This window comes from Mugil cephalus, chromosome 14, assembly GCF_022458985.1.
Source record: "Mugil cephalus isolate CIBA_MC_2020 chromosome 14, CIBA_Mcephalus_1.1, whole genome shotgun sequence".
NCBI lineage: Eukaryota > Metazoa > Chordata > Actinopteri > Mugiliformes > Mugilidae > Mugil > Mugil cephalus.
Window position 1 is genome coordinate 15412049 of NC_061783.1, and position 27358 is coordinate 15439406.

General features: G+C 45.2%; 2 protein-coding genes across 6 annotated transcripts; both read right to left on the minus strand.

The window, feature by feature from the left end:
- Positions 1-725: 725 nt before the first annotated feature.
- cgnb (cingulin b) lies at positions 726-20488 on the minus strand. 4 transcript variants are annotated; one of them, XM_047605872.1, is made up of 21 exons: positions 20219-20488; positions 14698-15916; positions 14501-14595; positions 14338-14407; positions 11483-11580; positions 11197-11326; positions 10896-11108; positions 8700-8848; positions 8141-8167; positions 7613-7706; positions 7131-7343; positions 6950-7048; positions 6413-6664; positions 6138-6308; positions 4808-4969; positions 4586-4675; positions 4398-4481; positions 4180-4298; positions 3898-4006; positions 2199-2362; positions 726-1989 (listed from the first exon to the last, which is right to left on the minus strand). In XM_047605872.1, the coding sequence occupies exons 2-21, from the start codon at positions 15898-15900 to the stop codon at positions 1863-1865; spliced, it is 3669 nt and encodes a 1222-aa protein (XP_047461828.1). In that variant the 5' UTR covers positions 15901-15916; positions 20219-20488; the 3' UTR covers positions 726-1862. The 4 variants fall into 4 exon arrangements, with proteins under 4 accessions (XP_047461828.1, XP_047461826.1, XP_047461827.1 ...); XM_047605870.1 differs by lacking the exon at positions 20219-20488 and adding an exon at positions 19839-20162; XM_047605871.1 differs by lacking the exons at positions 8141-8167; positions 20219-20488 and adding an exon at positions 19839-20161.
- Positions 20489-21596: 1108 nt separating this feature from the next.
- Positions 21597-27077, minus strand: pygo2 (pygopus homolog 2 (Drosophila)). Of its 2 annotated transcripts, XM_047604605.1 has the most exons (4): positions 26894-27077; positions 26113-26173; positions 25447-25496; positions 21597-24865 (listed from the first exon to the last, which is right to left on the minus strand). In XM_047604605.1, the coding sequence occupies exons 2-4, from the start codon at positions 26159-26161 to the stop codon at positions 23177-23179; spliced, it is 1788 nt and encodes a 595-aa protein (XP_047460561.1). In that variant the 5' UTR covers positions 26162-26173; positions 26894-27077; the 3' UTR covers positions 21597-23176. The 2 variants fall into 2 exon arrangements, with proteins under 2 accessions (XP_047460561.1, XP_047460563.1); XM_047604607.1 differs by lacking the exon at positions 26113-26173.
- Positions 27078-27358: the final 281 nt, after the last annotated feature.

Below are 27358 nucleotides of genomic sequence, written 5' to 3' on the forward strand. Positions count from 1 at the left end.
CGGTGGAGGAGTCCAGGCCTGCAGCTAACTATTCCTTCAAACACAAATACATACAAAGCAGACAGGTGTGACGCAATGTCTGCACACCTGGTTTGTTTCATGTGCTCATCATAGATAATTGGTTAGAATAAACGAAAGCTTTAATAAAGTGACTGCATCTGAAGCAAGCGCGGTGACCAATCGCTGACCTCCTTTAAGGACAATTCCTCTTTGGGCTGCAAAAATTGTGCACGATACCGCATTGACTAATTGCGTGCAGGAGTAATGACTCTATTGTAGCTCATGCAGAACTGCAAAAACAACACCACAGTAAATGTTGTAGCGAAAGATGCGCATGTATTACAAATAATAATTTGCACACTGGAACAGGTTTCCCCTGCAGAAATGATTCAACGTGTTCGTGCTGGTCTTCACAAGTGATGAGGACGTAATTCCCCATTCTCTGTTTGAGCAAAAACACACTCAGCAGTCTGAATTCATTAGGCACATTTGTTTTACTTCATATCGTTTCCATGTTTAAACACATATGTGGTCAGGAGCCTGTTTGTTCTCTCCTCTTTACAGAAGCTGCCTATCAGTTGAACAGTTCATTGCATATCCCTCAGCCTCTTTTCTTGAGACGTTTCTACTGTGTGTGTGTGTGTGTGTGAGATAAATGTCTCCGTGCCCAAAAATAAACCGTATCAATATTAAGTTATAACCAGAAAAAGAAAATAACTAGAAAACACATTCCTCTTTTTATTGTAATTGTATTTCCAAAAAAAAAAAAAAAAAAAACTCAAAAAACTCTGGGAAGCTTTGTATGAAATGTTCCCAGCAGCTTAATAAACACATTGTAAGTTCAACCACATCCTTATCTGTAATCGCCCCAGTACAAAGTTGAAAAGTGACACGTCCAAAATACGGTTTAAATATCATGGGAAGATTGTAATTAAGATTCCTAACGGGGCAGATGCAGCGAGGAGAAACGTGGAGGGCTTCCAAATGTACCCTAAAGAGTCTTTCAGCAGGAATGTACAGAAAGAGACGCAAGCACGGGCAAGCATAATAAAACACTATTAATTCATTGCAGCGGCTGATTATGAACGCATGCAGCAGCGACATGTAAAAAAAGTCGTTTTTTTTTTAAGGCATTTGAGTGAAAACGTGCACATGAATACGCCCCAGGATACCAAATAAAGTGAGGAATATGGTTGGTTAAGTAGAAAAACGTTATAGGGCTGGATTTCTGAGGATGTTACGTACAGTGTGATTTGATTGTCTCGAGTAGCAGGGATGCACAGCTAATACAGTGTAAACATACAGGCACATAAAGTGGCCCATAAGAATCACATTCAATGGTAAAAAAAACAAACAACAAAAAAAGAACACTCGATAACAACACTTGACAGATATAACGCAACATGCACAGGCAAACACAGAGTTAAGAGCGATAAGGAAAATGTGTTTTTTGGTTTAGAAGGGATTTGCAAATCCTCCTGCATGACCTGAACACGAACCATGCTAGGGTAATGAGCTTAAATATTGTCGTAATAAACCTAATTGAAAACATAAAGCAAGCTGAAGCACTATTCTCTCGCGGACTGGGAGCAAAATGAAAAATATCAGACAAAACGTGACAGTAGCCAAGCAATCACAGCTGAAGGCTCAAAAAATGCAATCTAATTATCCTGACAACGTGTCTCTGCTGGCCTCCCGCGCTAAAAATAAAACCAAGAACAACTGCGAGGCAGGGTTTGTCAGGCTCGGCAACGGGGCTCAGCGGAGCTGGGTATATTTTTCTCTGATGGGACTGAAAAATGACACTGAAATAATAATAATGATAATAAAAAAGAGTGTGGGCCGTTCAGTGCCGCCTCCGTCTAGCACTTGCTGGTCTGTGGGTGACTGTCGTTCAGGATGGAGGAGAAGTTGGTGTCATAGTCCTCTTCCTCTGAGCTTAAAGCCGAGGAGCTCAGAGCGGTGCGAAGTGTCGGCTGTGACTTCCGCCTGGGAGAAAGCAAGCAACAGAAGATCCAATGGCTCTTTCAGCTCACTTGATGCAAGTGTGTTTGTCTAGTTACTATAGAGTGCCCCCTAGTGTAAAGAGGACACTTGGTGCTGATACAGCAGCCACATAATGAAAGCAAAGGATGAAGCCTATGTCAAATGTGTCTGAATTAACATGTTAAACCTGAATTATTTCACAGTGCACCTACTTCACTTCATTCTCCAGCGCCATGACTTTGGCCTGCAGCGCTTCCTGGACCTCCTGCTGCTCCTCAAAGTCCCTGAGAACCTTGCGGCGGACGCCCTCCAAGCGCTCCACCTCCCCCTCCCTCTCGTCCACCTGCCGCTTCAGGGCCTTCACTCGCAGGGTCAGCTGGGGACGGAGAGAGAGGGAGAGGAGCGGGGGGTTAGAGGGGAACGGAGGAGGTCGCGGGTGAAGACGTGGGGTCGCGAGGCGAGGGAGCGGAGGGGAAGGGTTAGAGGGGTCGGTTCGATTCTAAAGGGGGGGCTGCTACTGAACGCTGAGGCGGCAGAAAGAGGATAGCGGACGGGAGGTCAGGGCAGGGTTGGGTTTGGGTCAAGAGGAGCGGAGATGAGATTAGTCTGGTGTAAGAGAAGCACTCAACTACCGTTTTGACTATGTTAATAATTAAACAGCAGGTCAAACTTTATCTATACATGGTCTTCACTACAGGAACGAGGTGGCATCAGGCAGTTAAATTAGCACCAAGTCAGGAAACGCCAGACTACTACAGGAAAATTAGCCCTCTTCTACGTCAGACAGGAAAAGCCCTGGTGTACTAATGACAGCCCAGTTTCAGTTAAGAATGATAGTAAGTCATAGGTCTTCAACAGGGGGTCCGCAACCCCTAGGGGGTCCGTGGAGGTACTGCACACTGTTCAAAATCTTTGGTTGATTAGATATTTTTCATATATTTATTTATTTTTTTTCCCTCACAAATTTAAACTTCTTTAAATACATGAATGAAACATATTTTAGTAAAGATATAAATGGAGGCAGTGGACGGTATCTTCATTCAGCACCTTCACACAGAGCGCCACTGTACACAGTAGACCCCGCCCCATCACTGCTGAGCCAATAACTGTCAGGTTGGACAAAACCCTATTACGTCCCCATGTGAAATCCAGATGCACGAAGCAATATTAGCAGAAGAGAAGCTTACAGTGCAGCTCGCTCTGAGGCCAAAAAAATTATATTTGAACCTGTGTATTATTTGAATACCTTAATATTGAATGCAGAATGATAATAATGATATATATTTATAAATAGCACTAGGCTGAGTTTAATATAGAACACGTATAGTAGGTAGGGGGTCCCTAATTAATCCGTACTTAAAACCCTAATCTAATCTAATCAGTTTGGGGGTCCTTGGCCTGAAAAACGTTTAAGACCCCTGTAGTAAGCTGTTAAAGTGGACAATGAAGTGACATGAAATGCACTCGCCAACTTCTGTGTATTGTCAAAGAATCTTCTGTGACACTTAAGATGGGTTTTCAAGCTTTACATGTCTAGCATTGAAAAAAAAAAACAAAAAAAAAAACAACATTTTAGAAAAAGCCAGGTAAATATAAAGCTACCGACAGCAGATTAGTGCAAAGACTGGAAACAAGGGCAACCTGCAAGCCTGGATCTGTCTAAAGGTAAGAAAGGTCACCAGCCAGTGCCTCTGTGGGTCACTGATTAACGTGTTTGTGCTGCTGGGTCCATGCAAAATCTAAGGTAAATAAATACATGTCCTGAGCCAAGCCAGGCTAGCTGTGTCTGTGCCAAGCTTAGCAGCTGCAGACTCCCACTTCATATTTACTGTAAACACCTTAAGGAGCGGTATTCTTCTCCTCGTGCAAACCGAGATGTTTACGTACGAGCATGCAAACCGTGATATCTACCTGATCTCTCTGCTCAACATGCTGGATCCTCTCCTGGTCCAGCGTGGCCGTCACTTCCTTCAGCTTTCTTTCCGTTCGTCTGTGAGATGCCTGGATACCGGCCTTCTCCCTGGGTGGAGAAATTCAGAATTCATAAAAAAAACATAAAACTTTACATCAGGTGTGTTCATCAGCTATATTGTGATAATGTTTTTATTCCTTTCCTCAGTCCTTTCAGGTAGACACATACACATAAACGACCTCATCTTTAAACTGAGATTGTATGCATGTCCTCCGTCATACCTTTCTTCACTGCGTAGTCTCTCTTCCAGCTCCTGAACTTTGCTTTCCAGCAGGGTGACTCCAGGTGAGGGCCGACTCTGTCCCTCCATGTCCGCCATGCGAGACTTCAGCTCCTTCAGCTGCACAGGAAAGGGAAGCGACGGCGTGCCGATGACAAACCACAGACTTTGCAAAAACCTGTTTTAAATATCTCTTCCTGCTTGAACGTGTGCGGATACCTGTCTCTCGAGAGCGCTCTTGTCCATCTCCAGGTCGTGTCTCGCCGATCGCTCCTGCATCAGCTCTGACCGGAGCTGGTCCACCTGAGGGGAGGGAAAGGAGCGCGAGCAGAATAAACCAAGGTCAGACACAAAGAAAGGCCTCCTGCTCATTCGCTTGTGTGTATTCAACTATTCTTATGTTGCACCTGGTCTCTGGTCCGGTTCATGCGATCGTTCAGGAGCTCCACGTTGCTCCTCTCCTCGTCCAGCTCGATCTCCATTGTTTTAAGTTTATCCTGCGATCACACACAGATGTGTACATGTTTAACATTTCCGACACCTCAGCCTCACATGCGGACGCATCACCGCATCCCGGATTTACCCCCAGCCATCTTTAGGCTCCCGGGGTCACGACCTTCGAGCCTCACCTCCAGACCTCTGATCTCCCGGGTGCGATCGGTGTGCGTGCTCTTCTCCGATTCCAGCTCGCTCTCCAAGTGTTTGAGGCGGTTGTTGAGGAGGTCCCGCTCCAGCTGGGCGCTGTCTCTGTCCTCGCTGCACGCCAGCAGCTCCTTCTTCAGACGGGAAACCTGGAGCGAGGATGCGAGGCGTTATCCTTCGTGTTGCTCCTCTCGAGTTTTTTTTTTTTATATATATATAAATCCCTGCTGCGCTGTGAGAAACTTTCCCCACAACTTTTATATCTCGGCACAGTTTTTCGTCTCCATTTTTCTGATTCGCTTTCAACTCCTGAAAAGTACTTTAGGCAGTTTCAGCGAGAACGTGTTACCCTAAAATAACTTTTGAGCAGTCTACAGCCATATTAGAACAGATCAATTTGACACAGGGTGGGGAAATTATCAGCAGCCTTCAGACAAATTCTGGCAAAATACGAAAGTGTCGGGAGGATTTCAGACACAAAAATTATAGGTTACTATTGAGTGTCTGATGGATCTGAAAATGACCTGCTGCACTTATGTTTTCCACTTTTCTTCTTGAACTCACAGCCGCATGCTAACATTTGCTAATTAATCCTAAAATCAAAGCAAAATTAAAGGCTGATTGGCATGTGCTTTTGTCTTGCAAGTATTTAGTTAAGTTTCACCTTGGCGCCTTTTACAGAAAGTAACAGTACTTTAATTCAGTGTGAGCCGTGCTGCCTTTTATGCCTTTTTAAGTGCTTTCTTTTGGTACTTTGTTCGTGGTTTTGTCTTGAACATGTTTCCCCCGAATTCTCCCTTTTATTTTCAGCTCAAATCCACCTCACTAGTGATGTGCCTACCGATACTGAAATATTGATACTTCCGATACCAAGTTTTTATGCTCTAAAATCGATTTTCAAATCAAAATATCGATACTTGGTGAAACACGGTTTGGTTAAATCACTACACAGAATTCAAGGCACAATGTGTCACAATTAAGAGGCAAGTTTCCATTTTATAGTACTTCTTAATAGTTAAATTTATTTTAACGGTCTTATTATTTTACTTACTTCTTTGTTTTAGTCTTTCAAATACCACATATTTAGTTTTCTCTGCTGTTGTATTAGCTCGATAAATAAATTACTCTGATGTCTTGTATTCTTTATGAAGCTTTGATTTGAAATGCACTACTTTTTTTTAGGTTTACCACACACATTAGGGTGTATGTACACAAAGAATCGGTATGTGACTGGTGTCGCCGATACCAGCCTTAATTTTACTCAGTACCGGATCGGGGAAAAAAAAAAATGTGGTATCGAACATCGCTGCCCCTCACCTCTTCTTGCTGGGCCTTCAGATTGTTCTGAGCCCTCTGCAGCTCGGCCAGCCTGTCCTTGCTGTTGCGCTGCGCCTCCTGCAGGTCCTTCCTCGAGCGCTCCCTGTACTCCTCCAGCTGCGTCTGCAGGGCAGCCACCGACTGACGAGAATCTCCCATCATCATCTCCATCTGAGAGAGCAAAAACGGACGGCAAAAATGAGGTAATGAACCGAATCTGTGTTTACCAGCCACGGCAGACAGTTCATTTAACCCCAGCGCGCTTCGTTACGCACCTCTTTGTTAATCTTCTCCAGGGCTCGGTCCAGGAGTCGCTTCTGTTCCTCCAGGTCGCTCTTGCCTCTCCTCAGCGCCTCCCTCTCCAGGTCTCTCTCCTCCAGCCGCCGGGTCAGCTCGTCTCTCTCCTTGCCCAGGCGGGTGGCCCCTCTCTTGGCCTCCTCCAGCTGCGTCTTCAGGGAGCGGTTCTCGTCCTCCAGAGCTTCCACCGTGTCCTCCGAGCTCAGGGGCAAGCTGGAGTGAAGCCTTGTCTGGAGAATGAGAGGTTATCGGGTGAGACGATGAAGTCTAGAGCAGAACAACTTCCATAAGTATTGCTTCAGGTTTTCATAATGTGGATCTGTTGCGTTTGATACATTATATCTGTGCCCTCAGCAGGCCCATTTAAATTAGTTTCTTCATCTCTAAGCAAACACGCTGGGAGTTGTTCTTTGAATGTAATTTATTTCACAACTCTTGGTTGAAAATGTTATCTGTGTGGGAGGACGTTTCCGTTGTGTTTTTGTTGTGCACAGATGATTTTTTTGCTGCAGTACCATGCGGCTCAACCTCTCCCTGAGCCGAGTGTTTTCCTGCTGCAGGTCCAGGTTGGTTCCATGGTCCACCACCGTCTTCCCCGTGGGCCCAGCCGATGACTGTAAAGACATGAAGCTGTAATCTCATGTATACATCAATTAATTATTATTTATTTTTTATTATATAGGATCCACGTTTCACCTCCTTTGCCTTCTCAATGGCCTTTTCCAGCTCAGCCTTGTCCCTCTGCGACTGCTCCTTCAGTTTCCCGATCTCGGACTTGAGCTCGGCCTCCTTCTCTCCGCTCGCCTTCTTCAGGGCTTCGAGTGCCTCATTTTTCCCGTCCAGCTCGGCCTTTTGTTTGTCCAGATCGGCGCGGGCCCGCTTCAGGTCGTCACGGCAACGCCGAAGCTCCTTGGGATAAGCAATCAGAGATGAATAAACGTGCATGCGAGGAAGAGGAATGTGCGAGGCGCGAAACAATGCCTTAGTGCGAGTGTGGGATGTTTATGCGGCAAACGCAGAAAGGGAGAAATAATCTAAACTCCCATCGAAAAGGAAAAAGCCCACGACCACAGCGCCGCTCTGACAGATTAAAGACAACGTGTTGTAAAACAAAAGGGATGAGCCCCTGCATTTCACCCACACAGTGAGTGTAATCTTTGCTCTGGCTGGCGGATTACCTCTGCTAAAGAACGGCTATCATCGGGCGTTTGTTTCCGAAGCTCCTTCAGAGCGCCTTCAAACTCTTCCTTCTCCAAACGACATTTTGACAGCCTGCATAAAGAGAGCAGATCCTAAATTAGATACGGCTTTAATGGGTGAATCTGCATACGAGACAAGACAGAAGATCACAGCAGCAGCAACACGCAACAGACAAAGCACATTGCATCAATCTGAGATGTATCACTCACTTATTAACTCACTAAAGAAAATCAGATACGTGGTTTAGGAAAAAAAAATAAATCAAACAACGAAAGAGTGATTGGCCTTGAGGAAGGATCAGGAAAGCCGACTCTTAATTTTTGACACTGAAGTGATTGGGTGAGCTCACTGATGATGTAATGATCAAAGCAGACATCATCAGATACAAAATCCACTCATTCAGGTGGATTTCACGGGAACAAATCTCAACTCTCAGCTGATTGAAACCAACTCAAACCAAAACAGGGGCAGGCTAAGTATTTGTTTTTTTTTTCTCTTTCTCTCACGTTCGACGGTTGGAGCGTCCCCCGTTCCTGCAGGAGGAAGAGTCAAGCAAATAAAAATAAAAAAAAGAAGAAGAAGAAGTGGATGCATTAAAACAAATGTAATATGAAATGGAATATTTACAGGGCCGAGCCAAAGACAGTTCTTACAGGATCTTTTCGATGTATATCCTAAAGCTTTCAGTGAGAAGTTTAAAGCTCTTTGAACCAACCCTCCCGACTATGACATGAATAAAAACATCAAATAAGATGGAACGCATCTGGTTCTCGACCCAGGCTTAAAATATGTTATAAAAGGCAGTTCATAGCCATGGAGATTGGCTGTGCATACATTTGTGATGCTTCTGATGTGTATGTTTGCTGTTGGCTCCAGTACTTACAAATATACATAAGTTGTCTAGAATAAACAGATTTATGGACACATCATCATTTTAATTTGACATATTTTAAGGATATTGGAAAAGAATCGCACAAAGACAAAATACTGCCCCGGCCCACACAATATCTATACTGACATTTAGTGAAACGTATAGAACTTTTGTAAAGCTTTAAAGATACTAACTCCTCTCTGGTGTGGCGGAGATCTTGGGAGGTGGCGTCCAGCTCCGTCTTCCACTGCTCTCCCTGATCTCTGCAGCTCTCCAGCTCCTCCTCCAGCGTCAATACGGAGGCGTTTACCCTCTCCCTCTCCTCCTCTATCTGCTCCTGCGACTGAGGTACCAATGAAACACGCACACAGTTATTTTTAGAGTTATGGGAGGTGATGTTTAAATTGTGAAATCATCAGCTTCATTATTATTTTTTTTTGTGTCCGAGACCAACAGTTTCTTTCTTCGTGGATGAAAAGAGTGTCTGAGTGAGTCAAGGCCTTTGTGACAAAATCAGCTCCTTCGCAGGTTGGTTTGAACAGTTTGAACCTGAGTTTTTACAGTGTGGACAGCAGCTCATTTGCATTTAAAGGCAGAGACACTTAAACAGCCCATTTAGATCAGGGCTGCTCTGTGGACACGTGAGGTTTACATTAACTTTTTAAAGGAGTGAAATATATATGGACCTTTAACATGGTTTTATTATCTATTACCCCTTTTTTTGTTATTTCATACACTCAAAATCTATATCTATCACATTTTCTATTAATTCAGTTTCGTTTCAAGGCAAACATTCAGCCCAAGGGAGCAGAACCATTGTGCATTTAAATATGAAAAGATAACACCACAAAATACCAAAGAACAAGATAAAGCCCGGCGCAGACATCACAAATCACCCGACTTCTTCTCGTCAAATAAATAACCTCATCAGAAACAGCTTGTCTACTCACTTCTTCCTCTCAGGCTGCATGTTACTTCTTCTTTTTTTTTTTTTTTTCTCCTGACGCTGCTGTTGCCGTCTCCAAAAAATCTGCATGACGATCTATTCCTGTATACACATATATTCTTCAAATTTCCATCCTACAGAGCTCCAAAAATAGTCCACTGGTAGAAACAGAAACTCTACCGTAGAAATCCAACTCGGAAAAGTTTTGCATTGCGAGTAATATTCTTTTGTGCTAACTCTGGACGCTGGGTTTAGCCACGCCTCATGATGTCCGACTCACACTGACTGCATTTTGACACATGGATGTATAACAGGTGTATGCAACATCAAAGCACAACTTTCCCCTCCTCCTAATAGACCCCTTCACATGTTTTTTGAGGGACGGGGCTTAGCTGGAGGCAACACAACTCAAACACTATAGCCTGTAAACGCCGGTTTAAATAGGAAAACTTTGTGGGTAAAAAGCATCAGAAACTTGCTTAACTTGTTTATGTAATAACCAGAAACTTGCAGTTTTGACTTCTGTCCCCAAAAAGTTTCGATACCATTCACACCCTGAGACTGGAGGCACCCACTGACAGTGGCTTTGTTAGAGCACCATTCGGCTTAGGCGCACAGTCTCCTCCTTAACTACAGGTAAGTACCCAGCCCTTAATGGAAATTCGTGGCACCAGTTACTTCAAACACCTTTTGGATATAACTCATGCAGGACACAAACTGTCTGACAGGTATAACCTGACTGCTCTCTTATCTCAGCTGTACAAAGAGATGATGTAAAAACAAAAATATGTTCTCTGGATTGTTTCTGTCTTAAGAGTGCAGTTTCCCAACATATGAGAAGATATCGTAACTGCTGTGCTGCAGATTTGTTTCCCGTAGCCAAAGTGGTAATAAATCCTTCCTGGTTGATTACCGTACCAGCTGCAGGCTCTTGGTGTGGCGCTGAAACAATAACACCTCAAAACCACCTCACAAAACAACTTTTGGAAGCACATAAACTTTGTAGAAAAGCAAAAAAAATGAAAATACATGGAGTAGAATTGTATCTATTTACGGCAATGCTGGTTTCTATACCATTTTTTGTGTTTTACTGAATGAATAAAATCTCACTGCTTCTGGAACCAGAAACACACAGAATCCCCTCATTGTACAAGAACCTAATTTAAATCGTGTTGTTCGTCCAAATGAATCATGCTGAGATCACAGACCTCTCACATCAAACATACTTTCGGGTGTTTATGTGACAAATTCTTTTAATTGCACTAATCAGTATTCTTGTTGTGCGCCTTCAGTCCCACACTGGATGAAAAAGTCAAAGGAATCCCCTTATTATGTGTCTCAGCTGCACAGTTTCGATTCCTTTTATCTCTGTTTTCCATGGTTTTCACTGATTTTTTTGCGGATGAGGTGAGGACTGGGCGGCTACAGGTGAGTCCTTACAAACCTGTGTGACCTGCTCCATGGTTCTTCTCAGGTTCTCCATGTCCTGGGCGTACTGCTCCCTCAGAGCCTCCATCTCCTTGTCGTGGCACTCCACCTCCTCCTTCAGCGCTCCCTTCAGGGCCGTCAGCTCCCGCTCTCGCTGGTGTAGTATCTCCTCTTGGCGCTGGCGCAGCATGGTGGCCTCGGCCAGGTCGGCCCTCAGGACCGCCACGTCCTGCGGAGGAAAGGGTACAGGTGGTTAAACGGCCACTGAGGTGTAACGTTTGTGTTCGTTTACGCGTGTGACTGAGTGGCGTTCGTACCGACTGAGAGTCTGAGGACGGCGAGTTTTCTGAAACCCTCCTCAGCTCTTCCTGGAGCTCAGCCAGCTGATCTTCCTGTAGGTGCAGACGAGTCTCTGCCTTTCCTCTGGCCATACGCTCCACAGCCAGCCTGCACACACATTATCAGTATTGCATCATCACTCTCGGTGACAAGGCGATCCATCAGGCGATGATGAGTGAAATGATCCAAAACGCCCGCAGTCACTTGAAGCTTATCATAGATGGCTTTTAAGTGCACACGCTGCAACCACAAACACATCCTTACTCATCATGGGCCTGCAGCAAGTCTCTCCTGCAGAGTTTGAGCTGCTCCTGAAGTTCATCGAGGTTCCCCTTCTTGAGGCCTCCATCCGATCCTCCCTTCTGTACAAAGCACGACACAAACACACAATGAGGAGGAAACTGAGGCAGAGAAGTGCACCAGAAACAGTGAGGAGGTCTGGAAACACAATGCGAGAGTGCCACTGTCGACAGCGTGAGCGAATCGTCTGCTCTGTGTTATCTTCAACTTTACAAGAGAAAAACCCTGGCTTGGATTCCTTGCCCTAGATTCTGACTGTGGAAAAGAACAATCGCTGCCAGTGCGCTCAGACGTCGTCAAAAGAGGCATAAACAGCTGCTTCTGACAGGCTGCAGGAGAAGAAGCCGCTCGTTCGTCGCCCACACCGCTCCGCCGGTCGGGAAAGGTATAAATGCAGGCTGCCCATGAAACCTTTCTTATCCTCCTACACACTCATTACAGAGGCACGCGCACAAAGACCGAAGGGAGCAACGGATGACTCCGCTCCTCGGGGGGACCTCTCCGTTACTTTATCAGCGATGGATTATTAAAGATATATTTTGTACAGATTAGCTTTCACTTTCTTCTCGTCCCCCGCAGGACACTTTGTAGATAATCCCGTTCTGGGACATTTGAGTGTCTCCCTGTCCTCACAAAGAGATAATTTTCACAAGATAGCATAACTGGGAGTAAGCAGAAGCTCTTCAGAGCCCTTTGTATTAGTTGCATCAGCTGCATTCTTGTGTGTGTTAACAATAAAAGATGTGAAGTCACACTTCTCCTCATGCCTGATCGATGTATTTTTACATGAATTTCTGGATAATCTGACGTCTTCAGCTTGAGTTGCAATGCGGAAGAAAAAGCTGGAAGAGTCTTAAAATAGCATCTCACTCTTCACAACCTAAATGAACCTTTGGTTTGACAGGTCACAGCATGTAAACATGCCCTTTGCCATGGCTCGCTATCCTAACGAGCACACATCAGCTGTGCTGGACTCAGGTAACCCAACACACCGGTATCTGATCCCCACTTAAGCAGGGCCACACGCAGGGTGTCAGCGCATTAACTCCATCGCTCTCCATTTGACACACATTCACCAGTAACGGTCCAAAAAACACCACGAGCACTTAGAATAAACCACAGACATTAGTCTGAAGGGGCTTCACATTTCCTTCGTAAATCAATACACTACTTCTACTACTCTGAAATAAGCTTCTAATCATTTGTTGGTATATTAATCTGGACACTGGCTCTATTCCAAAGACCTTTGATGTAAAAATAATAAATAAAAAAATCTGACACTGCTCTGATCATATTTTACACAGACAAGATCAATGTTCTGGTTAAGCTGCTGAAATAGCCGATGGCAAAAGAAAATCACAGACTAGACTCCTTCATCCTAAGGTTTGATGCTGTTTGAGGATTTATTTATTTACTCTGTGCATTGCTTCTGGAGAGCTCGAGACGACCGCTTTCGGATAAACAAACCACCGAGGCCGCTAAAGCGGACAGCGCGGTTAACGTCGTGCCCAACAAAGAGGCTTTGTAACAACAGGACCCCTGAGAGGAGGATCTGTCCCATCCGACGCGTCAACCCCCAGCTGGTGCAGGGTTCCACTCCATCTCAATTATTGATGGCTCTCAATGTCGGCGCCCTCAACGCACTCAGCTTTCCTCTGCAGGTGCGTCGTTGCCAAGAGACGGGATGAGCAAATAATTCACCGGCGGCCGCGGCCCCAAACACGCCGAGAAGCACATAACAAGGGGCATCGCGCATAATGAAGTGGACGTAATATACGGCGATAAGGACACAGAGGAATCATCTCTGTATGGAGATTTATGCAGAAGGATGCAAATTTAAAGGGGGTGTGGGTGTGTGCGTTCTCATAACTGTGAGAAGAAAAGCACAAAAGGAGCAAACATGACACAAACTGACAGAACAGTCATCGTGTTCTTTCATTTTTTTTTTTTTGTCCTCCTTAAAGGGCACCCATGGAGACAAAGTGAATGTAACAGAAACTTCATATCCTTAGAAAAGAGGACAAGCCGCCAACCATCTGTTAGCTTCATGACAAGAGGCGCTGGAATGAGAAGGTGACTCCTAGATACCACTGAAAGACACTGACCAATAACTGCACAATAACTTATCCCATCAGACCTACTTATAAGGTTGATCTATTTTATCTTCACTTTCATGCAAAGAGAAAAAGTTTTTTTTTTATCTATGACCAGATAAAGCTACAGCCCGACGCTCATTAGCTTAAATCCACTGACTATATTTATATAAAAATGGACGAACCGTGAGTGATTGATTGATTTCTCCATTGCATGTTTTTTTTTCTTTTTACTTTATTGATTTCTCAAGAGTGGTTTTGAAGCTCGGTGTGGGTGGAACTGGTTGCCGCCAAATTGGCTGTGTGTGACTGCGTCTGAGAACCGCAGCTTTAAACCTTCATCTAAAAGATGAGTCATGTTAAATTCCACCTCCGGTAGAGTTGTCATGAATGGAGAAATTATCCTTAAAGTGATTTTGCACCAGACTGTAAAAGCTGTTTATGTCTGATGTTAAGCTGAGCAGTTTAACACAGAGGTTTATGGAGACTCGTTTGCTGTTGGGGCTAGCCAGCCAAACTATCTAATCAGCTGCTACTTGTAGCTTAATACTTGCCTTAAAGGCATGAGAGTGATTTCAGACTTTATTTACCTCCAAGCATGAAAGTGAATAAAGTTATTTCCTAAACTGCTTTTGAGCTATCCCTCAAAGGCAGTGTACATTAGACTGCAGATATTTAAATGCCATTTCCCTAAAGATCACTAAATAAATGTGCATGTTAAAATACCTTTAAACTGCTGGTTGTGTCATACACAAGGTTGGCTTTTCTTTTGAGGGATCCTTCACTCTCAGTGGTGCTGATGGGAAACATAGGAGACAGGATTTTATTGGAAAGAAATGTATGTATCCATATAATCTTTAACATGTAACATTCTTGAAGTTTTACATACCCTTCTTTGAGGATGTTATAGATGGCTTGTTTGACTTGAGCCTCTTCCCCATTAACGGCCTCTTTGTTTTGACTGAAGCTCCTTGGAAGTATCTCCTTCAAACAGAGAGTAAGACCAATGTAAGGAAACCAACACAGAACCAAGAAACAACTTAATACCTGCAAATAGCTCATAATCTTTCCGTCGATGCCACTTACAGGCTTTTTTGCTATAGCTGGAGGGGTGTCCTTGGCAACAAACTTCTCTGGTGACTTTCTCTGGCTCGCCTTTGGGGCCTCGGTGGCTGTCACCTTGGCAACAGATGCAGGGCTCTTTCCCAGGCTACCGCTCGCCGGAGCAGATGACATCAGTGAATTTGTCGGGGTAGGTGGAGTGTCAGCGTAGGGATTTAGAAACGGAGAAATGGGAGAGGGGAGGGACCCTTCCAGCTGCGGATCTTTGCGGGCATCGAGACTTCTGGACCTCCTGCGCTCGTCAAACCTGAGGCGCTGCCTCGCCCCTGAGCGTCCTCTGGTCTGCGGGGCGCTCTCCGGAGCCCCGCTGTTGAACTTGCTGATGAGCTTGTTGATGGGAGCCAAGGACTTGGTGTCGATCTCTGGGGCAGGCTCTGGGGCAGGCTCTGGGGCAGGCTCTGGGGCAGGCTCTGGGGCAGGCTCTGGGGCAGGCTTTGCTGCGGTGGACGCTGCTGCTGGAGGTTCTGGGATTGATGAAGAGGGATCTGCGCTCAGCTTCTTGCCACTGTACCTCCCCAAAGAGCCGGTGAAACTGGGGGTAACTTGCCTGAACCCTCTGGGTCCCACTGACTTTAATTTGACAGGTTTGAGTCCTGCTTCGTTATACCCCTCGTTATTGGTCCAGTCTTTACTTTTCACCGTTTCACCGACTGCTTTTTTAAGCTGAGGTTCAGCCTTAGGCCTCTCTACTGGCCTGTCTCTCCCAGCTCCACCTTCCTCCTCCCCTTGGGTTCCTGCTTGCCCGTCCCCAGGAGGTCTTTTTAGAGGGCTCCCAAAGAGTTCCCCGTCCTCATCCTCTGCTGGAGATACAGGTGAGCGTGATGTATTCCCAACGGGGGTATAAGGGTTTGTGAAGTCCGTTGGTTCTTTCTTAGTCTTAGGGAGGCTGTTAACTGGTGAAGTTGGCCCCGAGCTGGGAGTGGGCGTTTTAAGTTGGACTCCATATGAGTCGCCTTTCTCTCCATCTTTGAGGACCACGTACGGCTGTCCAGAGATTCCCTGAACCCGAACCGCCACGCCATATTTGTTGGAAGGAGGAGTCGCCGCGCTGTTGTTTCCCTTGGCTTTGTCGGGGTAAGCTCCGCCCGTGTCGTGGAGGTCTTTGATGAAGCGGATCTGAACGCCGTAGTCCACGAGGGGCTTCCTGTCGGTGGAGAGGCCGCTCATGTTCACTTCCTGGTTTCTGTGCGGACAGCATGGGCGGACAAAGAGGGAAAACAGCAGGAATGCAAATCAGGTGATGCAGTGGAACAGGTTACAAAGGGACTGAGCAAACTGAAGCTGATAAGACCATTTTTCTAATCCACAATCTAGACTTCCAGAAGATTGAACTCTCTTTAGTACGTCCTTGTTTTTCGTGTAAACTGTTTGTTTTCTTCCCACCGTGAGTCACGGTGACTTGGCTAAAATTTCAGATTGCTGGTATATCTTGATTAAGCTGTCATCTTCCCCAGCTACTTTGCAGGTTAAATTCCTCTCCCAGTCAGAACACGCTGTATTAATGTCATGCCAAATATGCCACTGGGGCACTAAGAACTTCTTTGTGTGGGCTGAGGCCTATTATTTTCAGAGTGTGTATGTGTGTGAAACAAAAGAAAAAAATCCACTAGGAGAGTTTGTAAGAGTGTATGAGATGCTTAACATTAAAAAGCTCAGTTTGTTGCGTCTGTTTGTTTACAGAAAGACATCAGTACAAGACGCCCACTGGCTCCTTCAGTGGTGTTTTTTATGTATTTAAGTGTAGAACAGCATTGGGAAAACAGTGAAAACAAGACCCTGCTGAATCGGTGGATATAGTTGCACTGCTCGTGGCTGCAGTAGAAAGGGAAGGTGTGGTTATTCCACCAGTTTTGTTTATGAAGTCATGACTAATGTCAGTGATGAAGGAGTTACCTCACCATTGTACTTGGAGAGTCAACATTTATAAAAGGTATTCTGTATTGCAAAATAGAGTTGGAGTTTAAAACTTCAGGCTTTAAAATTCCATTTAAGGGAAATAAGATGCAGTATTTTCAAATTGGTACTAAAGATCTGGGTACTTAAACCACTGACCTCTGCTTAATTTTGTCTTTTGTAAATCTTTCATCTTTATTATTATTATTATGCAATGCAATTATTGCAATCTAATCTGCCTATAATTAGGCATCTAGTTAATAAAAGTGAATTTTAACTTTTTTTTTTTCATTCAGAAAAGCAGAATATACATGTTGCACCCTCGTACACACACCACTGCCACTAAACACTAAACCAAGACAACATAAATTTACAGGCAGTTACAACTATCCCACTGACATGGCCCTCCAGGACCACTGGGAAACTTCAACAAATTAATATACATTACATGTAAAAAGGTAAAAGGTGGACATGACGGGAAATTACCATCAGTTGATAGTATCCAAGAAATGTGCACACATGTACAACTTGAAATAACCCAAAAGCTGCACACTGAAAGAGAGAGGAAAAAAAGAAAACTAAACTCTCAAATGTATTCGTTTCCAGCCTGAGAATGAATGTTAGTCTCTCCATTTCAAAAATATCTTGGGCCACTTTGATCCAGTCCTTGACTGAAGGAGGATCTTTTTTTAAGCTTTCTTACTAGTGAGAGGGAGAAAAGATGACATTTTTAAAAACTGAACCGAAAGCTATTCTTGTGTATTATATATGACATGAAAACCATGCCAGACGCAGAGAGATGCTGGAAGCGTTGCAGTTGGAATTTCATGTTCACTGAAACCTGTTTAATTGATACATTTTCAGTTCATAGAGATAATTCCCAGCTGCCACGTTCGTAGTACAGCCTAAGCCTGCCCGTCTTATTTACTCTGAGAATGAACACCATGAGAAGGCGAATACTTCTCCTATTGTCCAGGCTCTGCGGAGCATTAAACACTAGGGACTATGTCAGGAATGGGCCTCCTCTCTTTCTCTGCCTTTTTCTGCTGTTGCCAGTCTCCCTAGCCACTAAACTTCAGAGCAGAGCCACTCAGGCGTAGACTGTTTACTTTAAGCTGCACCAGCTCATTATATGCACATACACCTGCTGTGAATTCCCCATCTGGTGGAAGTCAAGTCTAATAAGCTTCGTTCGGTATCTCTGCAAGTGGCAGGAAAGTACTCGTGTAAAGCAATCACGATAAAGCACTTCTGTGAGCATTTCTTCCCCGGCGTACACTGATCTTAATATTAAGCCTCGGCTAATGTTGATTTTTGTCCTTCAGCCCAACCCTGTTCCACTCGTGAATCCCTACAGCCGCCACATATGTGACTCTCCCAGGAATTAAAACATAACCAGCACTGACTGACTGCTGGTTATAATGTAACGCACAGCTCCTCTACTAGCAACGAGGTTAGATTAGTGGATCAAAGTCAGACTTTGTCTTTCCCAAAAACATTCTTAGGATTCCAGACGTTCCCTTTCAGGCATTGCGCGTGGTTTGCATTTGTATAATAAGGACAGATTAAGAGGAAACTGAGAACTAGGGCAACGTCAACTGTAAAGCCTACACATGCGGAAAACTGTCCGCACAGGCAGTAAATAAAAAAAGTGAAGAGACTACTTCAGAGATGACAAGCTGGAGACCAAAAATACAGCTCAAAAACAAACTAAATCTCCCGTCTCAACGCCAAGCCAGAAGAACTGCACAACATGCACATGAAAACAATGACGTGGCGGCGAAAAAAAAAAAGAAGGGCCCATTCTTGTGTTAGTAAATCTGTGTCTCAGTGTTATCAAGTGTTGCTCAGCCCTCGGCTGCTGATCACACTAAAAGCCACCAGGTGTAAATATGTTCCATGGCCAAACACAGATTTGAACAAAGGGCTCAGTTGTCGTTCGCCCTCAGCCACCAGTAGCTGAGCCGAGCTGTTTGGCGACAACTGGTTCACCTCCTTTCATGCTCTCTCTCCCTCTGGCTTGTCACAAGTTATAGCTGTGTCAACAGAGACAGGAATGTCACCAAACTGGAGTGTCAGCCGTCACTTGTCCCTTTTCTCCTTACCCAGCAGCCACGGCTCCCTTTCCTCTGGCTCTGCACCTGCACCTTCCTCTGGCTTCAAACCTTCTCCCACTTTTTCTCTTGGCCTCAGGTGTCTGAGCAACTTTATGTTTGCCTTTAATGCTTTGGCTTGGGGATGTGGTTAAAATATAGAATCTAATTACAAGCATCCATAAATAGAGGAGCGACTGGGAGCCGTGTATGCACGGTTTAAGTCATCTAAACAGTACTTTAAACTTACAGATTGTTTGATAAAATATTTGAATTGATAAATGGAAATAAATACAGCATAAAACAAGTGTGAGGTGTTTGGCGTACTGAATTATATTGCACAAGTAAAGTAAAACCATGTTTAACTACTTATTTTAGGCTTTAAATAGAGTGTCTTCTAATAATAACCCAGATTTTTGAATACATCATCAAGCACACATAAATGAATAATTAAACAATCGGTCAATTTCCTGCAACAGAAAAGCCACACTGGCAAAAAAGCATCACCTCCACCAATATTATGGTCTGGGTGATGTAGGGGCAGCTTCTTTTGTCTAAATAAGCAACAACAACGTAATACTAGGCCCTCATTAAAGGCACATGTTTACCCAAACACCTCCAAGTGAACATTAAGCGTGGCCCAAAGCATAAGTTTTTAGGTCAGGACTATTTTGGGTGCAATTTACTTTGAATTTACCCGAAAACAAATGAGGAAAAAGCACCTCCTAACATCTAGTAAATTATCAGCTGAAAGCTATAAGGATATAACAAGGATGTGTGGGACTATTATGAGGCTTATCTTTATGCTTTACGATGCAAGGCAATCTCCTTGGCAAACTTATTTACATAGCTTGACTCATAAATACATTAAAAACAAATAAAAGTCACTTTTAAATTCTTAGCAAACCGGAGAAAGCTTTAGAGCAGAGCAGACCCTGAAGCACCTGTCTGCTCCAGGATTAATCGCGTCACACCCACCTATCCGGTCAGTCAGTATCGGTGCGCGTCGAAACCACCGGCTTGTTTACACGGGCCGCCGGGGCCACGAGCGGAGCAACAAGATAAACAACCAACGCACCCACCCCCCGCGACCAGACGCATCCTATTTGGAGCTTTTACCTGCTAGAATAACCTCTCATATCCTCTTTACGCGGCGCGGACAGATCCAATTATACACAGCGGCGGAGTACGCACACACACGCAGACGAAGAGACAGAGCTATATTCAAAGCTGTATGTGGAAGGGGACAAAAAAAAAGTAGTCTGCAAGCAAACAAAAGGCTTTTCCTCTCTGTTTGTTTTCGGTCATAATCGTGAGCAGGAAAAGCTGGGCGGCCGCCAAATCCTGTCACAAAGCCACAGGTGTCCATCTCTGCTTAATGTTAGAAAACGTCCCCTCAGCAACGCGAGGATTATCCACAGTATCACTCGCACTTTCATCACTCGCGAAGTGAAATAAACAGGAAGCAGCTGTTTTAAATCGCACTTGTTCTACTGCACCTGCAACGATGGTCCAAATCCCGGAATTCCCTCCTCCTCCTCCTCCGTCAGGGGTCCCGCATGTGTCAGTCCTGACAACGACAGCAGCGGCGGCAACACGAGCAGCAGCAGTAGCTCTGTGGAGCGTTTGAAGGGATGAGAAGATGTTACTCAATGAACCGAGGACATCGGGAAATTCTCCCCCCGCCAGCTACCAGTGCAACCTGTTGCCAGCACGTCGGGATAGTCATCGTCCCGCCTCAGCGATGACTTTATTGGTGGGAGGCTCCCCGAGAGGCGGCGCCTGCTCCAGGGCTCAGTTTCATCTCCGCGCACACGACGCAGAGGCTGGTTGACCCGTATCAGGACCGCGACGGGAAACGCTTCCTCGGTTTAAAAATATTTGCATGGGAGCAGTGGCATACTATGACATAATAAAACACAAATTAAAGGAGTTCAGGTCACTTAAAAAATGGTGTTTTGCTTCCTAGAAAGTCCCTTTAGCCCTATTATTATTTTATTTTTTTCTAGTTTTTATTTCTAGCAAGTGATCCATAATTAATAACCTTAACTCTATACTCATATTTTAGTTTTTTTAATGTCACTAATCTAATCTTGTGTAGTTTTTTAAATTGTGCACAAACCGATACTAAGCAAACAAACTATTTTTTAAAGGAATCTTATAATTAGTGGCAAGATTCTGCACTTTTTAAAGATTTCCTTGCGGATTTTAAGAACATTAGGAATTTACAGAGCTATACGCCAATCAGGCATAACATTATGACCACCTCCCTAATATTGTGTAGGTCTCTCTTGTGCCTCTAAAAGAGTTGATTCATCAATGGAAATGGGTCTTCTGAGGGGTCTGGCAACAGGATGTTGTTAGTGGGGCCTTTGGGTCGTCCTGTTTTTCTTTTTTTAGTTGTTCCTAAATCGTTTTTTTTTGTGTGTGTCTGTGTCCGGCTGCATCCTGCTGCGGATGGCTACTGCCATGGGGTGGGGATGGATGCCTAGTCTGGTCTAGGTGGGTGGTACATGTCTAAGTAACATCCACATGAATATCAGGTTCACACGTTTCCCAGCAGAACATTGAATTGTCACAAGACGATCAATGTTTTTCACTTCTCCTGCCAGAGGTTAGCATTAGCAGCTATAGCATTAAGAATTGCTCTTGTTCCACTAACAAAAGAAAAATAATTTCTCATAAGATAACATATGAGACACACTGATGATTTATAACAATGATGGGAAATATGTAAATGAAGTAATATTCTTGTTGCAACCCTGAGGATTATGAGACAGAAATGATCTGTTTTAATGGGTTTCGCAACCCTCATTTTAATACAACAATTAGCAAACAATTTTTTAAAAAATGTGAATAAAAACAGACGTGGACAAGTACAAAAAAAAAATCCGTCTTTACTTCAGATTTCAGTACCTTTCCCTTCCCCACCTGGTGTGGGACTCACTGGTTCCTCCAGGTTCAACCACCAGGAGGCACCAGAGCGGAGCAAGAGCACAGCACAAACAACAGTACAAAATCAAAAGGAACAGCTGAGAGCAAGAGAAAGAAAGGCAACTCGGACATCCAATGAAGAAAAATAAGGAAAGAGAGAAGGAAGAAATAGTCATAAACACCTTATACCGCGACAGAAACGTGAAAAAAGTGTATTTTTTTTCGCTCTTTAGTTATTTGGTCTACTTCAAGGTCTCTCACGGCGCAGAAACCAGAATATAAACATCAACAGATCAGACAGTTACTGCATTGGTTCACATGCACCCCCCCTCTCCCTGCTTTTTTTGTTTTGTTTTTAGAAAAAGGACTATGCACATCTGATATGACATGATGTCACTACTTGCTATGCCAACACCATCCAAAAGCACTGATTTCACAATTCATGTGTACTGCAGAGATAGAAACAAATTCATGACTCAAAAGTACTGTATAAAAACCGTCATACTGTACACAACCAAGACACATATGTTGAACTAATCGTTTTGTTCACTGGCTGACTCTGCGGCATGTTCACAACTGATGGGCGTTTCCAGACAAATGTTTTTTTGTCCTAATATTTACAACTGTTCTCGGTGGCGAGATCCTCTGTGTGAGGTGCTGATGTGATCTCAGCTCCCGGGTCTCCTTTGGATTAATCAGCACTGGGTACAAAATGATACAGGACGAGTCAAAGTGTGTGTATGTACGAATGTGTGAAGGTGCGGGACTCGTGAAAAGAAGAAAAAAAACAAAACAAAACTAAATAAAAACAAGATTCTTGCCCCAGCTGATTCGTGTTTCATATTACACTCAATACAGAGCTTTTTATACTGCAATATATGACGCTTTTTACTTTTTTTCTCTCATTTGTCTGTAATAGAAAGGCTGACAATGTGATAGGGCAGTGCTCGACTGAAGCATTTTGGTAGCAAAGTAATTAAGCAGTGAATCAATTAACATATGAAACGTCTGTTTAGATGTTCAGAAGCCTTTTTTTTTTTCTCCATTTATTAAAGCTCGCTGTATCAATCAGTACGGTAGGGGAGTATTTCAACACTAGATTCCCCGCCTGAATTTGTGTGTTTGAAATATCATCACACACCTTTGAAATGAGTGTAACCAGTCAATCGCAGTCAGTGCGGGAGCGTCCGTGCCAGTCAGTCACAAACTATGTGAGGTAGTGTGTTGGTGTCAGTGCTTTGCTGGTTGGCAGGCCAGATATCTGAAGGACTGTGTAGTTTAACATTCATCATGATTTGACTCATATAGAGGGGGAAGAAACAACGTTTGCCGAGAGTCACTCAAAGTGCTATGTATAAGCATGAAAGTCAATGAGTGTGTTTCTCTGTGGAGTTAACAAGTAAAGGGCTGGTCAAGAGAAAGTTGGGCAAGTAGCTGACATGACACACAGGTCAATCAGTCTGTAATTGTCTGTACGCGGCCACGCCTTGATGCTGCTGCTGCTGCTGCTTCTCATCTACTCCTCAACTCTCATTAGCTGCCACCAGTTGGCCTAAACCCTGGCGCACAAACACCGCCTGGATGTCCTTGCTCTTGATGCAGAAGTCACAAGCCCAAACGGCAGCGCTCTCTCGAGTCAGCAGCCCGTACGCTGGTTCTGTCAGGCCTGTGCAGTCACGGTGGAACCAGCGTTGGCACGAAGCCTCGCAAAGAATGGCATCCTGGTCGTCGTGCACTTCTGCCATGCAGAGGCCGCAAGGGAAGACCATCCCAGGGCCACCGAGTTTTCCGGGGCCAGAACCGGGCCCGGTGGAAGGGGCAGCAGGGCCGGGAGGAAGGGGAGACTGGGTGTTTGGAGTTGAGGTGGAGTTAGAGGGGGGATTTGGGTTGCTTCCGGGAGTGTTGCCTCCATTGTTGTTGGTCATGTTGTTCTGACCTGAATTGTTGGCAGCATTTGGCATGGAACCACCAGCACCAGGAGTGTTGTTCTGTTGGTTGTAGGGAGTGGAGCCCGGGGCGGAGTTAGGTGGAGTGGACTGTTGCTGCTGCTGCTGCTGGGTAGAGTTGTTAGAGTTAGGGGTGTTTGTGTTGTTGGGGGCCTGCAGCTGATTGGGTGGTGGATGCTGAGGCTGCCCCGATCCATTCAGGGGACCAGTGGGAGAAGAGTTGGGGTTAGGCTGTGATGGTGCTGATGGAGGCTGCCCAGGTGTGTTGGCATTGGGCTGCTGGACATCAGGGTGGCCTGGGAAGCCTCCTCCAGGCTGTGTCGGGCCAGAGTTAGGAGGGGGGCCAGGAGTGGTGTTATTAGGGGGAGGGCCGTTGGGATTTAGGTTAAGCTGCTGCTGCTGTTGCTGCTGCTGCTGTTGTTGTTGCTGTTGCTGCTGAGGCCCTGGTGGTGGCCCTCCTCCACCAAAGTTCTTTCCATCCTCATTGCCTGGCCCGGGTGGACTGGGGCCAGGGTATGGGCCATCTTGTGAGGGAGGAAACTGTCCTTGTGGGGGCATACCTGGCAACCCACCGACCATGTTGCCACCTGGGCCGCCACCCATGCCACCCATCATGTTCATCCCAGGACCCATACCGCCTCCCATGGGAGGCAAGGGCCCTCTCGGGCCTCCACCACCAGGTAAAGGAGGGCTGTTGAATGGGTGCCCGCCCTGTCCATGCTGCTGCTGTGGAGGAATGCCAAAACGAGGGTGGGGCGGCCCCCCTCCTCCAGGGCCTCCCATAGCTCCTGGAGACAGCATGGGATTAAATCCGGGCCCAGGGTGCATGGGTGGACTGAAGTTTGGCGGCATGTTGAATTGAGAAGGTCCCCCAGGAGGGAATCCACCACCTCCTCCTCCTCCCCCTCCTCCACTTCCACCTCCACCGCCACCTCCAAAGCCAGGCATTCCTCCAAAGCCAAGCTGGTGGTGGGGTCCGGCATTGGACGGAGGGCCAAATGGTGGCCTTCGCCCAGGCTGGCCACCGCCTGGTCCTCCTGGGCCTCCCATGAAGTTCATGCCTCCCCCCATTCTGCCTCCGCCTCCATACCCACCTCCTCCGCCAGCGCCTGGACTGGGAAGAAATGGAGCGCCACCTGGTCCACCTGCCCCACTAGGTCTGGGTGGGGGCCCAAAGTCATCGTCAAAGGGATTGGAGGCGACCAGATGGTCCACCATAGGCGTAGGAGGGGGCGCAAACTCAGTGAGGTGGGAGAACCCCGCCGCCTAGAACAAGGGAAGAAGAAAATAGACAATGTTCACTTTTTAGAGCTTCATAGTGACAAAATAAAACTGTCCACGAGGTCAGATTGGTGACTGAGCAAATGTTGACATGAAATGAAGTAAATACATAAAAACACATGGCATGATTGTCCCAACAATTACAAAACTTAGAAAAGTCGAGCTGGCGGCAGATTCACAACAGCATCAGACTGAGCGAGACACTTCTGATAGTGATAGTGACTGATGCCTGCGCTCTTCTGTGCTGCCATATGAGGCTTATTACTATTTTATGGACACTTTAAATTACCCTACAAGAAAATAATTTTTTACATTGTGAACTTTCTTTTGTAAAAATTACCACCATCGGTCTAAAAATTTAATTTAGTTCAAATTTACTCTAATCTTATCTGGGGCCAATAAATAGCTACATGATGAGTATTTATACACAGAATGCAATATATTTATATCCACAGCTGTAGTAGCCACACCACAACCATGAGAAAGTCGAGAACGTGCATTACCTGACCTCAGAATATAAGACCTGCAGAAACACTGCAATTATATTTCCTGACAACAACTGTTACCTGAGTCGTGGACTTTCTCTTCTTCTTCTCTGGGCTCTTCATCTGTGGAGCTGAAAGAGTAAAATATGGAGGGGAAGGGGTGGAAAGGGAGAAATACTACATAAGTCATTGCAAAAGTTCCACATATCATGCAATCGGTCCACCACCACCAATCAGGTGCAGCATTACATTTGGACTGGCCAATACCCCTTAGTGACAGAGTGGAGCAGCTTTAGACCTAGGGCCTGTTTTTCAAGTCCAACAGTTGAGATGGATTCAATGATGGGACATAGACTGGCATGAGGACAAGATGCTGAACATCCAGGCGTTATCATCACCAAGGTTATGAAGCCTTGAATCGCAAATGACCCAGGCAGACCAAATGACCCAGGCAAGAGGGAGAGAGGCCGCAAACAGAGGCAGAAGAGGTAAGGTCAATGAGGGAGACAGGAAATAGACGAAGACATGAGAACGAGGAAACGGAATTGAAGGAACACTGATAGCAAGATAGACATGAACCCCGTCCACAGATCCACTCTGTGAGAAACAGCCACCACCGGAGACAGTCGTGAAGTTTACATATGGGGGAGGCGAGAAGGGATTTGCTAACAGCACCAGTGCAGCCCATTGCAGCGCAGTAATGGATGATTCCGATCTGATTGGGAGATGGGTGAAATTAATTCCTACCTTTTCGTTTTCCTTGTCCCGCCAGTAGTCTCCCCGATTCGGCAGCCATTAGCTAATATGACTGTCGGTGAAGTGGCATATCACCGTTCATATGCAAGGAAAAAAAAAGTTAAAAATGACGACGTCTGGAAGGCTACGTGCCGACTAGGTGGACTCTGCCTTCAGGTCATGTCTAAAATTGTTATCATCAAAACATTAACGAATACTTAATTGGTTAACTGTATTGTCTTAAATTATAGCGCCGGCCCAGGTCTGCAAACTCCTTTCCAGCTGCAAAATCGTTCACCACGGCGTCTGTCACGCTGGGATTTGGTCACCAAATAAACGTCAGGTAAAACTCAGCAGGTTCACGTTATATTTATTTGGTAGAAGTTTCTACAAGCTCACCGACACAGGTTTGCTTGACTGCCAGCCCAAGCAAGTTACAGAGCACCCCCCTCCTTCTCCTTCTCTAAAATGATCACTTACAGATGTGTAGCTGAGAACTCGACCAGCCAGCTAAGGCGAGCTACTTACTACCTCGGCTAACTAGCTAGCCACGTTACTCACTGTGGCTAACTAGCTAGCAGCGTTGAGATTTCACTCAACTCCGGTACAGAACCCCGAGACTGTGGTTTGTCTTTCAACACCCACACGTGACAATATGCACTTAATTCCACTCCTCACAGCATGTATGTGACAAAGCAGTCGATTACGTTTTGTTTACTATGCTAGCATTAGCCTGCTAGCTCACGTTAGCATGCCACTGGAGATAGCTAGCCATCTTGGAAGCAAACTGTACCCTTTCTCCGTTGCTTGCTCTGCTGTCCTTTAAATTGAAACTCTCTGGTGTGTCATTGCCAGCAAACCAGTCCTCACACGGTGTATGCTTGTTGGTCCACCGTTCAACTATAATTCATTCAAAAACGCAAATTTTGCCATAATTATCGCGGCCTTCTGTCGCCACCGGACAAAGAGGGATAAGCAGGAGCATCGCGCACCGTGGAAGGTTACATTTCAGCGCCGAAATGGGGGTGTCGACAGGTATCCGTAACAACTGTAAAATAAATTTTGTGTAAATTATGCTTGAAGTACAAATTGTATTACTTAACATAAGCTTCTTTTTTACATATCTCTTAAAACGTATTTGTATAGACACCGTCTTCCGCATTTTCTTTGACATGTAGAATTAACGTAACACCTTTGACTGGCATATGTGGAGCAGCTCAGAGCGGACCATTTCCCAGTGATGCCCCAGTGCAATTAA

Coding starts and splice junctions, on each gene's coding strand:
- cgnb (XM_047605870.1), bottom strand. CDS start 19,858: ATGAGAGGTTATTCTAGCAG. Junction 8,168..8,699: donor CTCCGCCACACCAGAGAGGA/GTTAGTATCTTT, acceptor TTCCTCCTGCAG/GAACGGGGGACGCTCCAACC. Junction 6,309..6,412: donor TGGAGAAGATTAACAAAGAG/GTGCGTAACGAA, acceptor TTGCTCTCTCAG/ATGGAGATGATGATGGGAGA.
- pygo2 (XM_047604605.1), bottom strand. CDS start 26,161: ATGGCTGCCGAATCGGGGAGACTACTGGCGGGACAAGGAAAACGAAAA. Junction 25,497..26,112: donor GGGACAAGGAAAACGAAAAG/GTAGGAATTAAT, acceptor TTACTCTTTCAG/CTCCACAGATGAAGAGCCCA. Junction 24,866..25,446: donor AGAGAAAGTCCACGACTCAG/GTAACAGTTGTT, acceptor CCCTTGTTCTAG/GCGGCGGGGTTCTCCCACCT.